This window comes from Zootoca vivipara, chromosome Z2 (genome assembly GCF_965207765.1).
Source record: "Zootoca vivipara chromosome Z2, rZooViv2.hap1.1, whole genome shotgun sequence".
Lineage (NCBI taxonomy): Eukaryota > Metazoa > Chordata > Lepidosauria > Squamata > Lacertidae > Zootoca > Zootoca vivipara.
In genome coordinates this window covers 18,729,448-18,744,041 of record NC_142585.1, presented here as the reverse complement: position 1 = coordinate 18,744,041, position 14,594 = coordinate 18,729,448, and the positions used below count along the sequence as shown (strand labels likewise).

Here is a 14,594-nt window from a genome sequence, read left to right as displayed (position 1 = left end):
AACTGCTTTCAGAAAATCAAATACAGTAATTTTAATTTTACCTTCTGAAAATGTCAGGTAATGCAAACAAACAAATGCAAGTATTTGGCAATCATTTTTTACAATTTTACAATTCACTTACCAAGCAAAACTAAATTACTATAATATAACCAAAGCATCTTTTGAATTCCCAAGTGATGTTACAACCTTTTAGCACCTCTCATTTGCTGAATTTGAAAGTTGAAAAATTCAGCATGTCCTACTATGCCGGCCAATATTGCTGCCAGACTATTGTTTTAGTCTGGGTGTATTCTGTAACATGTTCTTGGCACAATAATCATGCACTAATGCTGTATTTATTCTGCTTTTAGTTTACTCTGTGATGCATCTTCAATGCTACCACCTTATTGCTGTCCAGAGGAGCAATAGTGCAACAGAAGTAGCCCATGAAACTCCATTTGTGGCATTAAAAATTACGGGTTTTAAGTTACGGGATATGTACTGACTAGAAATGAAGCAGTTTGATCACCTAAAAACTTTTTCAGGTGAAAAACAGTATCGAAAGTGAGATTGCACACAGGGGGGGGGGGACTTTGGTAATATGGTGCCCTGAGTGAGGACAAAATTTGGCTCACCCCCACTCCCCACCCAAGATTTCTTATTTTCACAATAATTCATTTTGGTACAGTTGCCTTTTTCTGGATCTTCTCAGTAGGTACCCATTTAAATATAGGTATGATGATGTGACCTCTTAGCTCAGCACCCGTTGGGGGGGACGGGGACAGAACAACCTACAGTCCCCTAAACCCATTGCTGTTGCACATGACCACCCTAATAGCATAATGGGCAAAAATCATCATGAAGGCACATTAAAAAAATTGTCTGGAAGGGGGTCTGCTCAGAATGGAGTTTGTGTCAAAATGTAGTATCCTGGGAGTGCGAAACCATGCTCACTTGGCTTCAGCACGTCACACTTAGATTGTGGCAGCCTGTTTAAGCTGTTCAAAAGACTACAAAGCCCATGATGTAATGTGACTTTGGAGGCTGGAGTTCACTCAGCCATGAAGCTGACTGGGTGACTTTCAGCTGCTAGACACTCTCTCTGAGCCTATCCTACCTCTCACAGCTATTGTGCAGATGAAATGGGGAGGAGCACCTGCTAAATTCCTTACAGCAGGTGACCACTGGATCTCCAGATGTTGCCGGCCTGCAATTTCCATCACCCCTGACCATTGGGCATGTGTGGTGCAGCTGATGGGAGTTGTGATTCAGCAATATCTGGAGAACCAAAGGTTCCCCACCTCTGCCTTAGAGGAAAGGTGGGCTAAAATGGAAATAAATATGGAAGTGTTAGTAGATAATCATTTCCTTTGGCTCTCCAAACAATCCCTGTGCTCCAAAGACCCACACCACCACCACCACAGCAAGGGTCACACTATTGTGTTTTCAGGGGGAGAGGCACCCATGTGAGTCTCTTGTTTCCAGAAGAGAGGCATCAACCTCTCACTTGGTCTTGGGTGGAGAAGTCTGCCTGTGCATGTAAGTCGCCACTTCCTTCCTGTGCAAATGTGCAAGCATGGGGCTGGGGCCCCGACTTCTGCTGCTTGAGGCCCAGTTGCTGGGAAAGGAGCCCATGTGATGCAGTGATTTCCTGCCTACTTCCTGGCCTCTGTCGCTTCTCGTACTCGCCTTCTGTCTCTCTCCGGCTTACTCTCTTGCTCTGCCTGTCACTTAATGTACTCTGGAGAGAGAGCACCATGTTGCGCCGGAAGCCATCCAATGCCAGCGAGAAGGACCCAGTGCAAAAGAGGAAGGTGAGTGGTTGGGGAGGCAGGCACCAGGTCCTCACCTCTTCCCAGAACCTCTTCTTGCCCAACAGATTGCTAGTAGGGGCACAACAGCAGCGCTTGACTTATGGGATGAGGCTGTGGAGAGCACCAGGACCTGAATTGCTTAGTTCGATGCTAGTCCTTTGTACCTATTGTTTTTAGGAGACTATTGGGGGGCGGCATACCGTAGTTTGCCAGCCAGAGGCTAGGGGTTGTGGATTTCCTTAGGGGCTACACTTTGGTGCAGGGGTTGCTGTAGTTCAGTGGTAGAACATCTGCTTTTCATGCAGAAGGTCTTGGGTTCAATCCCTGGCAACTCCAGGTAAGGCTGGTAAATGCTTCTTAGCTGAGACCCTGCAAGGCCGCTGCCAGCCAGCATAGACAATACTGAGATATCTATAGCAAGGTTCTGGAAATATGGTAGCTTTTATGTTCCCCTTTCCCCCATGGTGCTTGGCACCTGCTGCTCTAGAAGCTGTCTTAGGTCGCTTTGTGGTTGTGCTATGTTAGGCAAAGCTGGTCCCAGCTCGGTTCACAGCAACTGCACAATCCACTCAAGTGGTCTCTTTGGGCAGCAATGTTTCCTTGGGGTGAGGTTGTCACACCAGCAAAATTGAGTGCCACAATCCTAGAAGGGCTCTCCAGGACAGTTGACAGCCCTGCAGCTATCCAGAGCACCAAACTGTCTAGAACTTTTTAGATACGAGTCCTCAAGCTTGCTTCATGGGCAGGGGTGGGTAAACTGTGGTCATCCAAGCCTTCAATCTCTGCTGGGGGGGGGGTCAGTTTCCTTCAACAGTTATGCAGTGTCTGTGTACTGTATATGTGGATGTGTTTGTGTGCTTGTTTTCTGACTCTGAGCTTGTTCTAGTTTAAATGGTATGATGGGCAGAAATCCATCAGGGACATTTTCCACACCACGGAAAAGAGCAGCTGATAAATTATAGTGCAGCACTTATGCTAGGACAAAGGGGAGGGAAGACTTCATCTGTAACCCAGAAACACAGGAGAAAAGAGGAGTGAAATGATCAAGCCATAGAAACATGAAAGATCAGAGTTCAGTGCCCACTTTGTCCTCTGCAGACAGAGGGTGCTCTTTCTTAGGCCTATTAAATAAATGTTAAGGAATTTATAATATGACTATTGGTCATTAGCCTGTCAATTAAATTTGCACACATTAAAAGCAAATGTTTATGAAGCAATAAGTCTGCTTTAGGAACAAGAAGCTGCATTCATGCTGACTATTGGGTCCATCTAGTTTAGTATTTACACTGGCTAGATAGCAGCTCTCCAGGGTTTTAAGCAGGACTCTTTCCCGGTTGTACTTGAAGATGCCAGGGATTGGACCTGGGACCCTCTGTATGCAAATGTATGGCTGCGCTATGACTTTCTCCCAATTTTTAGCCTATGCACATATGTTGTGTATCATCTTCAAAGCTGCTTTCCTCCTGGACCTAAAACAATGAAGATGGTGTTTGTCATCTGCAGTTTTTATATATTTTCCAAACAGCAGCCTGATTGATTTCAGGGCATATTATTTCCCTTTTATCTCACTCATTAGTGGATTGAATGTTACTGCCCCAGTTTCTTCCTCTCTCATTCTTTGGGGGGATGCTGTTCTGTTCCTCTCTCTCACCTCTCCATCTTCTCCTGTCACCCCCCCTTTTCACTTCCTCATTTCTCTCCTCCAAAACCAAGCAATGGTTCAAATTCCCACAGAACAGCACCCCCTCTAGAATATCTTCTTGCTGGCTTCTTACAGGGGGGCAGAGCTTTGCTAGGCAACAACCTACCTCATCAGATGCATCTGTTCTCGGATGCATTTGATGAAATGGTCTGCAGTCCGTGAGATCTCAAGATGAAACTCAACTACCGCACAGACCGCGAGTAGAGCTGTCATTGCACGGTTTCGTTGTGGCCGCCCCGCAACGAAATATTAATAACAGAGGGCCCCTCTGAGCAAATTAGTTCCGAGTTTTGCACAGCGCTGCAAGCTGCAACTCCAACAAGAGCTGAAGCGAACCTTCCTACGTGTGACCGGAGGGCTGCCGCAAAAGAATTGACTGTGTGTTTTTGGTGTGACCGGCTGATAGTCCTGTTCAGGGCCGGGGGCGGGGGCACTGCAATGATGAGCAGCTTTTGCATCGGGGCGGAGTCGTGGGCTTCTGGTGTAGGCTTGCCAGCAGCTCCCAGCTCCCCACATCCACCTTCCTCCTGCTTTGCTTATGCACCGAGGCGTGAACTCTGGTTTGCAAGCATTTGCATTTCCAGACCTCAAATGCGCCACCGCGTGCGGACATACACACGCACACAAAAGTGGCAACACCCGTCCTCTGACTTCGGAAGCTTCTCTGTTCGTAAGCTAAGCCACACCTTTGCCGCTCTAGCACTTAGGCTCGAGAGAGCTTGCTCGTTGTTGGTGCCAACCCACACACTTCATTCGCTAAGTGGCGATTTTTGTAGCGACCTTACCAAAGAGAAAAAAAAGAAGCACGCCAGATGTGAAAGCGGGAACAGCTAGGTTGGCTTAAGACCAGTGATTCTTCCGTGCACCCCTGTTTCCCGTCTCTGATGGCGGGCAGCGCCCCGCGCTCCAGACCCAGAGCAAGGTATTAATGAAATGCATGTATATTGCGAGATGGGGTGGGGGGTGGGGACTCCAAGTGATGCTAACAACATTACACTAATTAGAGAGAGAGCAGGACAGGAGCGACTTGCTCTTTCCTCTTACCAAAATATACAGTCAGATCGTGAGCTGGCGAGGGGCGTAGACGTGCAAGCTTTCTACTTCCCTCGTAACAACAGTTCATGCTTCCTTAGAAAGGCCTGCTTCCTTCCCGAGCCACGCCTTCCCACAGTTCCCCATTTACCCCCCTCACCCGCAGCCAACATATTAATAACAGAGCTTGATGTAGGAGAAGTTGTTGTTGTTTAAGGTATAGCCATCTCCAAGTTAGTACCTGCTCCAGCTATTTTGGACTCTAACTCCCATCAGTCCCAAGTAATCTGACGTGGGTGCCACCATCCATGCGCATGCATGGCACTTCATAAGAGGCCAGATCTCTGCCCCGCAGAGCTTTCAAATCTAAAAATACTGAACAGTGGAAGCAAGAGAGGAATGAGGAAATGAGAGGCTGGGTTAACAGGAAGAATCTGAAATTTTCTCCAGTTACACCAGCTTGGATTGGGTTGCAGAACATGAGGACTAGGAGGCTGAGCCTTCACATGCCCCTCCACCCGTTTCCCGATGTGTGCTCCCTGCCTTTTCGTATATTCACTTGCTGCACCTTCTTGCTCCCCCTCATCAGCTGTCCCTGCAGCGATCCAGCAGCTTCAAGGACTTTCCTAAATCCAAACCCAGCTCCCCTCTACCAAGTGAGAAGGAATTCAACCTAGAGGAGGAAGTGAGTACTCCCATTTATTTACCTATAACATTTGTAGGACACCTTTTCTTCCAAGGAGTCTCCCAGTTTTATCCTCACAACAACCCTGAGATATGGTGACTGTCCCAAGGTGAGCTTCAGTGCTGAATGGGGATTCAAACCCTAGGCTCTAATACTCTAACCATGTGGCCTTCATCACAGAGCATCTGGCTCTGCCCAGGCTTATTCACATTTTAATCGGTTTATTTTCTTACCCTAATACCCCACCTTTTATCCATCATGGAACGGTCACATTCTTTTCTCCAAAGAATTCTATCTATGCACTGCAGTTTGTTTAGCATGCTGGGAATTGTAGCTAAAAATTACAATTCTTTGAGGGAAGCCATGATTGTTAAAGCAATATAAGTATGTTTTAAATATATGATGCTACCAGGCAACATCTATATGGCTCTGACCAGGTGCTGAACAGTTTCAGCAAGGCAAGGAGTGGTCTCAAGTGCCTTGGGACGAAACCTATTCCCACCCACTGCCTACAGTCAGTCCTGCTCTTGCCTGCCTTGGGCTTCCACTGCTGCAGCCCTGAATCATGTTTGCCTCTCTTATCGCAGCTCATGTTAACTGCTCCTACCTGTGACATCCAAGAGCAGTTGGGAATCTCATCAACCTCAGCCAACATGGCCATTGGTCAAGGATGGCAGGAGCTGCATCCCAAATAACATTCAAATGGGTTTTCCATTTCTGTTTTGTACTGACAATGTTAGAGCTCCTGCCCCTTTCAAGGGATGTCACCTGATCCTTATTTCCCCACTTCCGTGGTTCCTGCACTGTCTGTCTAAAACACTGTGCTGCCAATCTCTGCGCCATCTCAATAGCTACAGTTCAGCAACTACACATATATTTAGGTGCACTTTCCTCCCTCGTATTCACTGGGGAAAGGGGTGTGTAGACAGCCTTGCAATAGCTCAGCCAGCTGCTCCCAATATTTTACCTCTTCTGTACAGGTCCCCGAAGGCAATCAGACAAACTCTGCGTCCATCTCAGATGAATCAGGCCGAAGCAGCACCTCAAAGCTGGGTAAGAGATGGAGAGCTGCCATCTCCCGTACCATGAACAGGAAGACTGGCAAAGCTGCTGCCAAAGCTCTCGCAGAGCAGGTGAGAAACGAGGCAGTGTGTGACCAGCCGACTTTCCTTTCCCACTGGACCTAATCTGCGTCATTGCCTAAAGGGAGAGGCTTGCTCTTTTCTTGTTCTTTTCTCGGCCCTCATGCTTGCAAGGGGAAAGTGAATAGGCAGCAACAGAAGCGAAGAGCAACGCCAGCAAAGAGGCTCTAGGGATCACCAACGGGCCTCTTGTACAACTGCCTGATGATGTCAATTCATGCAGCAAGGCCTGGGTCTGGTGTCTTGGGCGAAACAAAACCACCAAGGTCTGGGATGCTTTGACACCTAGCACACCTTAGGTCAAGGGGCCAACAACCTTATGCTTTCAGCACCTGCTAAAGACTTTTTGTTTCACCCAATCCTTTATGGAGTAGCTCGCTGGCTGTACATTTTATTGTCTCTTACTTGGCCACTGTGATGCTTGAACAGGTTTTATTTCAGTGGTTGGCACCGTGTGCCTTTTATCCTTTTCTACACTGCTATGCGATTTTTTTGGATGCTAAGTGGCTTATAAATACTTTATTAATAATAATCTCTTTGAATACTTGCCGAGCTTGATAAGACTGAAGCCTAAGCACCAAACAAGACGTGACATTTAAATGCATCATTAATCACTGTTTGTTTTTTTAAAAAATTAAAAATTAATAACAGGTGCAGAGATCCATGAGCTTGTAACCCATCAGGAAAGCACCAGCAGGAACTTTCCTTCTGAGCTTAATAGCAGCTTGGGCAAGAGGATATTCATCTAGAGCAGGGTTTCCCAAACTTGGATCTCCAGCTGTTCTTGGACTACAATTCCCATCATCTCTGACCACTAGCCCTCATAGTTAGGGCCGATAGGAGTTGTAGTCCCAAAACAGTTGGAGACCCACTTTTGGGAAACTTTTATCAAGAGCACAGGGCAGGGGGAAGAAATGGCCAGAATGCTGCAGATAGGAAGCTGACTTATACAAAATCAGACCTAAGGTCCATCTAGCTTGGTACTGTCTCTTACTTGTTAATGCTTTCTGGAGTTTCAGACGGGGTTCTCTCCCAACTCTAGAAGAAGAAGATCCTCTAGAAGGATTCATATTGGGACACATGCAAAGCAGATGCTCTGCCACTGAGCTCTGGCCCTTCCCTGTGTGGGTGTGTAAGAACAGACACACAATTGCTAATGACATGTTAAGCACCCATAGCTAACCATGATGTTTAGGACTTTAAGGGAGAAATCCAGGTCTGACTCAGCAGCATGGCATCTGAACACTTATGTAGGGAGAAATCCAGGTCTGACTCAGCAGCATGGCATCTGAACACTTATGTAGGATTAACATACCATATTTTGAAGGGAGTGACATAATTGATGATACCCTCTAAAGGTTTGGGAGTGGGGAGAGAAGGAACATACAACCATTCATTCCAAAATATATGGGCCCTAATAGTTCAGTGATGGACCACTGGGCATGCAAAGCACATGTTCTAAGTTCAGTTAAAGGGTTGCCCAGCTGGGAAATACTTTTGGTAGTTGGGGGAAGAACAGAACCGAGCAGGATGCTGCAAGAGAACAGGGTCTAGACACTAGACCCGAGCAAAGTCAATCCGCCCTTCGGTCTCTTCTTCAAGAGCAAAGGGGTGTTCATTGTGCCTTATTGCCCTAATGCAGGGGGAGGTTGAAGACGAGGCCACGGCATCTCCCATCAGCAGCCCCACTGAAGACGAAGGCCCAGTCTTTCCAGAATCAAGTGAGGAGACAAGCAGCTCTCAATCACCAAATGGTGAGTCCAGCATGAAGGCTTAGCACTGAGGCTGGGCTATATAAACACTTTGGACTGCAGACAGAAGTTCTCATAAGAGGATGCCTGTCTGTACAAATAAAACCCCGCAACACCAACACCAAGCTTCCTCCATACAGGAAACGAGGCATCATGGAGAAGGGTTTGAATATCGCTTTTTTCCTTGGCACACTAGCTTTCTGTTTGCAGGGATTTCTTTTTCTGGATGGAGGAAACAGGAGAAAGACCACAAGCTGGAGGGTAGCTTTATATCAGCACACACTGCAGTGCCACACACTGAATGATGTGGCTTGGCGAGATCTCCTAAACCAGTTTTGGGCAACCTTTTGAGCTTGGTGTGTCAAAATTCGCCAAAAAACCAAGCATAACTTGGGTGGTGTGTCACTTCGAGAAAAAAACCCCATAATTTTGCGATATTTATAGTTTGAATAACAAAAATGTATAATTGTAATATATAACTGTATTTAATAAACCAAAAACTAATTATTTAACCAAACCAAACCAAAAACCCCTTATTTATCACAAAGTGCCCAGAGTTGTTGAGCTTTTTGCGGGGAGCTGCTGACCAAAGTTTTGGAGGTTTTTTGGGGGGTGCAAAAGTTGCTTTGCTTTTGGGGGGTGCCCCAAAGCTGCTGCACTTTTTTGGGGGGAAAGAGAACAGAAATAAATGACGAATAATACATTCGCTGGAACTAACACGCAGCACCGACATAGTCTGCCAAAGCGCAAAAAACCCCAGCACAGAACAGGTTAAAAAACGAACGCTGTTACACCCAATCATAGTCAGAAAAAACAGCACAGAAAGGGTAAAAAGACCAATCTCTGGCTACCAGCAGCAACAACAACAACAAAAAAGGATCCGGGTTTTAACAGCGGAGACAAGCTGTAGCGTGAGGAGGAGCTGAGGAGGAGCGGGAGAACAAATTGGGGGGGGGGACAACAACAACAGCGTGAATGGGCCGATGGGGCGCATGCCAGCAGTGAGGGCTCTGCGTGTCACATCTGACACACGTGTCATAGGTTCGCCATCACTGTCCTAAACCCTGAGTAGCTAACTCCCTGCTGAAAGGGGAGGAGACAGTTTACATCCATCAATCACTCCATCTCCATTTCACTGAACCTACCAGGGGTGCAGTGTCCAAACTTTAAGCCCCAGCAAAATCCACCCACTACCATTTCTTCCTTCTGATCTGAACCTCTCCTCCTGCAGGGGCTGAATTGTCCAGTCCCAGACTGATGGGAAGCAGCTGCAGCAGCAGCAAGAAGGGAGATGAGGCCAGCCCCATACCGTACGTTGGCCCTTTTTGTGGAAAAGCCAAAGTTCACACAGACTTCCTCCCCAGCCCGTATGATAAAGACTCTCTAAAACTTCAGGTGGGTAACAATGCAACACTTGGCATTTCTCTTCCCATGCAAGTCTGCAAAGGCAGACCTGTTCTAGCAGAGAGATCTCTTTTGTCATCAACCTACAAAGGAAATATTTCATGCCAAGTTATTCATCAAGCCAATGTGGCATGAACCTGAAAAATGGTGACCCATTGTAGGGTTAGGATTATGTAGCAAGAGTTGGCTCTCCAGCTGTTGTAGGACTCCCAAGTCCCAACACTGCAGCCAGCATGGCCAGTGGTCAGAGATGGGTAATATAGTCCAGCAACACCTGCAGGACCACAAACTCCCCAAACTGGAGCACTTTAACAACTGAGAGGGATAAATTCAATTTAAAAACTCTCTGTCATTTCTCAAGTGTTGGTTCCGGCTGTCTTCCCTCCACTTAGTATAACAGCAGGCGAGAAGCCTCTCTTTTTCCCAAGCCAAAGGGCCTCATTCCCTTAGGCTACTTTCCAAGGTCAGCACACCAGGGGGTGAGCAAGGCCAGACGCAAAAAGTGGGTGCAGCAATAGATGTGTGACCGTTACTTGTGTACAGCTGGCAACCCCACAACAACATGAAAAGAGGGTGGGTGTGTTTTTACACACACCAATCTCTACTTTCAGCCAGTCAGATGCACTCAAGGAGGGCACAGAACAGATAAATGTGAGAGGTGTGGCCTGAGGAGTACCCTGAGGGTCAAATGGAGAGGCCTGGAGGGCCACATTTAGCTCCCAGGCTGAAGGTTCCGCACCTCTGGCCCCAGCCATACAGCTTGAAATCACAGGCTGCTTAACAGCTCTAGCCTGCGGCCTTCCAGGTATTGCTAGACTGCAACTCCCATCATCCCTGATTGGGACTGATGGGAGTTGGGAGTCCCAACACCTGCATCTAGAGCTGTGTTTCCCAAACTTGTGTCTCCAGCTGTTTTTGGACTACAGTTCCCATCATCCCTGACCACTGTTCTTGCTTGCTAGCTAGCTAGATGATGGGAGCTGTAGTCCAAAAACAGCTAGAGTTTGGGAAACACTGATGTGGAGGACTACAGGTTCCCTAACCCTGTAAAATAGGCATAAAGAATGATCTCCCTGAGCCATCCTAAGTGGGACTAGTTTTCAGAGGGTAACTATCAAGACAGATCTAGGCTGATGGCTCCTCTGTTGGAAGGCAGTAGCTTGACTGAACCATACCTGAAGGTCACAGAAACCCCACGTCCTCAGTTCGGGGTGGGGGGTGCGGCGTGAGGAAGTAGAGAGATACCAGGCTGATACCAGCACCTGTGTTCCTGTAGGACAGAATAGTCATGCTGTGTGGTGCCCACAGACAGAGCAAAAGGGCTGTAATATCAACTAAAAGATGTAATGATTTTGCATTTGGCATAGAAAGGAGATGTCATCCACATCATTGCAAAGGCACCTGCAGGCACCTGGACTGGTCTTTTGAACAACAAAGTGGGCTCCTTCAAGTTCATCTATGTGGACATCATCCCAGAAGACCCTGCGCCAGTTGCAAAGAGCAGTTCGCGAAGCAGGAGCAAGAGGCCCAAACCCAAGACCTTGCATGAACTGCTGGAACGCATGAATCTTCAGGTGAGGGTGTTGCCCTACCAGCAGAGCAAAACAGCAAGGCTACTAGAAGGTTGGGTTTGTGGTTCAGGGACTAGGCACACATTTTGCATGGAGATGATCTAGGGGTCCGTCTCTGGAATCTCCAAATATGGCTCAGAAACGACACCTGTGGGCCTTAGTGCTAATTAGCAGATGATAGTTAGACGGACATTGGATGGGCTAATGGTTTGACTTGGTGTTGCTTTTGAGGAATGTTTGGAGGGTACATGTAGCTCTAGCTCATTGCTGGCATTTTGCTGTACAGAGAGGCTAGGAACAAATGTGATTAACTAGCCCAGGCTAGCATATAGTCCACATATGTACGTACTGTATAGCCATAATTCATTCCCCGTAAAGGAACGATAGGCCAGCCTGAATTTTAGCAGACTGAGTTCACCCAAATAGAGCTGTCTTGGTCATTGCATAAAAGCTCTTGCAGCTAGGGCAAAAGTGCAGCAATGAAGGATCTAAACTTATTGGCAAAAATTCCACAATAACTAGCATTTGAGCTCCATTGCTGAAGATCTGTTCTCATTGAATCTATTGGACAGATGTAGAGTATTCCCCCCCCCCAAGCTGCTAGTCCTCACTTTTCAAATCCTCCCTCTCTCTATATTAAACACTTATTTATGTTGTTGCACAGAGGTCTCTGTCAGAGCTGTTATTGCCTCTGCTCTTGTTTCTCCAGGGGTTTACAATGAGACTTACTTCTTCAGCGAAACCTTTTATCAGCATGTAGGACCCTAGGGCAGTTGTTAGGGGTTTGGGGCTAGATCCCTGATTTGGACTCCACTTGAAGAAACAATTTGCTTCCTTAGCACTGGGTGATTGGGTCTGGTAAAGGGACCCCTGACCATTAGGTCCAGTCGTGACCGACTCTGGGGTTGTGGCACTCATCTCGCTTTATTGGCCAAGAGAGCCGGCGTACAGCTTCCAGGTCATGTGGCCAGCATGACTAAGCTGCTTCTGGTGAACCAGAGCAGCACGCGGAAACGCCATTTACCTTCCCGCCAGAGCGGTACCTATTTATCTACTTGCACTTTGACATGATTTTGAACTGCTAAGTTGGCAGCAGCAGGGACTGAACAACAGGAGCTCACCCCATCATGGGGATTTGAACAGCCGACCTTCTGATCAGCAAGTCCTAGGCTCTGGTGGTTTAGGCCACAGCGCCACCCACGTCCCGATTGGTAGCCACCAATAAATTTCCCACAATGCTCAGGACTTCTGGGGCATTTTGGGAAATTTAAATGGAAGCAACCACAGCCCAGCACTGATCAGAATGTAGCTGTGGCCAATATCAGGTAAGTCTACCGCTCTTTTCTATTCATCAGGAGTATGCCTCTACATTGCTACTGAATGGCTACCAGACCTTGGAGGACTTCAAAGAGCTGCAAGAGACCCACTTGAATGAACTGAATATAACTGACCCACAACACCGTGCCAAGCTGCTAACAGCAGCGGACCTCCTGCTTGATTATGACAGTAAGTGCTTTTATTAAAAAGCTTGTTTCTTCCCCTCCCATTCAGACTCTTCAGCAGACCTTCTGCTTTGCCTGCAAAATGTCCTAGATTCAAAGCTTACCACCTCCAGTTAAAAGGATTAGGTAGCAGACAATAGAAGATACCCCATTCTACTTGAAATCATGGGAGACTACTGCATTCAAGGATAGACAACATTGGCCAAATAATCTGGCCTCATGTCCAACAGCTTCCTATTTTCCTACAGGTGGGCTTTCCGGTAACAATAGTTGCTTTCTCTCTCCCCAGCAAGCAGTGAGGCTGAAGATGAAGGAGGAAGCTTGGGGGCTCTAGGGGGCCCTGGAGAGCCAAAGGGAGACATTCCCCGTGATTCTGGCTGCTTTGAAGGGACAGAGACACTGGACAGCGGGCGAGAAGACTCTAAGCTGGGGGAAGACCTGCAAAATCTCTCTCTGGCTGGCTCATGCTGAGAGGAGGTTTTTCCTTCTTCATTCTGGGGGTTGGGTTGGCAAATGTAAGCAGTCACCCAAAATGTGCCTGCCTCCAAGACAGAAGATACAGCTGCAAAACCAAAAGCTCCCTCTTCAGAAAAAGAGCAAGAGCACTGCCGCAGCCTTACTACTCCCGGAGTATTGGCTGGATAAATCAATAAATCTGTCAGGTCCCAGAAACTCTGCCTTTCCCCAGGCTAGAGATTTTAAGAACAGGTTTTTGCATTTAGAAAGGCTTGTTGTTTAGCCTTCTTGCATGCAGTTGGCTCAAGCTGTACCCGCCACCAAAGGTACTGAGAACTACTGAACATGCTGCTGGGCTGAGGATGGTTACTGTTCTCCCCATAGGCTCAAAGGACACCCCCCCCCTTACTCAAAATACAGAACCGACACAATAGGGGTCATGACTGAAGGTAGAACTAAATAATTGTGGTCTGTATCCCTGAAGAAGAGCAGCAGATGCAGAGATTAATGCTCTGAATGTAGCCACTGCTTTCCCCTTCTTTGTGTTATGGAATGGAAAAAGGCTCCCCAGGAGGAACGACAACCTAAAAAGCAGAGTGGCTTGCTCTAATGTGGGGAGGAAATGAAGATGGACAATTTACTACTTTTTTCGCTTTGAATATACCCATAATTATCTTGTTTAAAATGACGTGTGGTACTGCAACGAGAGAGAGAAAGCAGGGAAGGGCCATAACTCAGTGGCAGAATGCATGTTTTACACAAGGACAGTCCCAGGTTTGATTCATGGCATAGCTAGGTAGGGCCACAAGATGCTTCCCGTCTGAAACTCTTGGGATGCTGCTGGCAGTGTGGACTAAAGCTCGATGGGCCATTGGTCTGGCTAAATGTAAGGAAGCTTCCTGTGTATCTGCTCAACATCAGGTAGGTGTAATTCCCAGGCTAGCTGAGCTGCCTCTGAGAAGCAGCACCATTTGGACTAGGAGGTCTGCACTTTACTGGCTGGGGATGTTGGGCTGTGTTTGGCAAATTGAACCAGGGTTTCTTGGGGTCAGATTTAGCCTCTTTGTACAGGATCCCAATAAAGCACATTTACACACACACACCCAAAGCACAAGTCTGGTACAGTACCTTTTTGGAAAAGTGGGTTTAAAACCACCACCCTCTACCCAAGCAGCAGAAAAAAGAAACCCTCCACTCTACTGTGGAGTGAGGCATATTGACCCCTCTCACACAACAGCCAGTTCATTCTGTTTGTTTCCATCGGCCCCTCATCCAATTGCCCTACGCAGAAGCCATGTCTTATGAAAACTTGAAGGCAGTTCTCCAAGCAGGCTTCCATTATTATGACTGGCAGCTGGTTCACTGTGGCTTCTCTGTTTGAATCAAAAGGGTGGTGTCCTGGCAAATTACCACTTCACAAGGCAGGCTGCCTCTTGTTTTACTACGGATGATTCAGTTTAAAGTAAATGCTGCACCATAAACAGAGGCAGGGGAACCAGGCTATCTACAAGCCTAACACCAATAATGGAGATTAGCAGTGGAGACAAACTGGTGCC

At 47.2% G+C, this 14,594-nt stretch overlaps 1 protein-coding gene and 1 non-coding gene across 2 annotated transcripts; both read left to right on the top strand.

Annotated features, from left to right (window-relative positions):
- Positions 1-15: 15 nt before the first annotated feature.
- Positions 16-14,146, top strand: SASH3 (SAM and SH3 domain containing 3). Its single transcript, XM_035113289.3, has 8 exons — positions 16-1,793; positions 5,117-5,212; positions 6,193-6,345; positions 7,997-8,108; positions 9,337-9,500; positions 10,877-11,083; positions 12,436-12,586; positions 12,872-14,146. Exons 1-8 carry the CDS (start codon positions 1,737-1,739, stop codon positions 13,051-13,053), a joined length of 1,122 nt encoding a protein of 373 aa, XP_034969180.3. The 5' UTR covers positions 16-1,736; the 3' UTR covers positions 13,054-14,146.
- On the top strand, positions 2,055-2,129 carry TRNAE-UUC (transfer RNA glutamic acid (anticodon UUC)). The gene has a single exon. It is a non-coding gene; the product is annotated as a tRNA-Glu (tRNA).
- Positions 14,147-14,594: the final 448 nt, after the last annotated feature.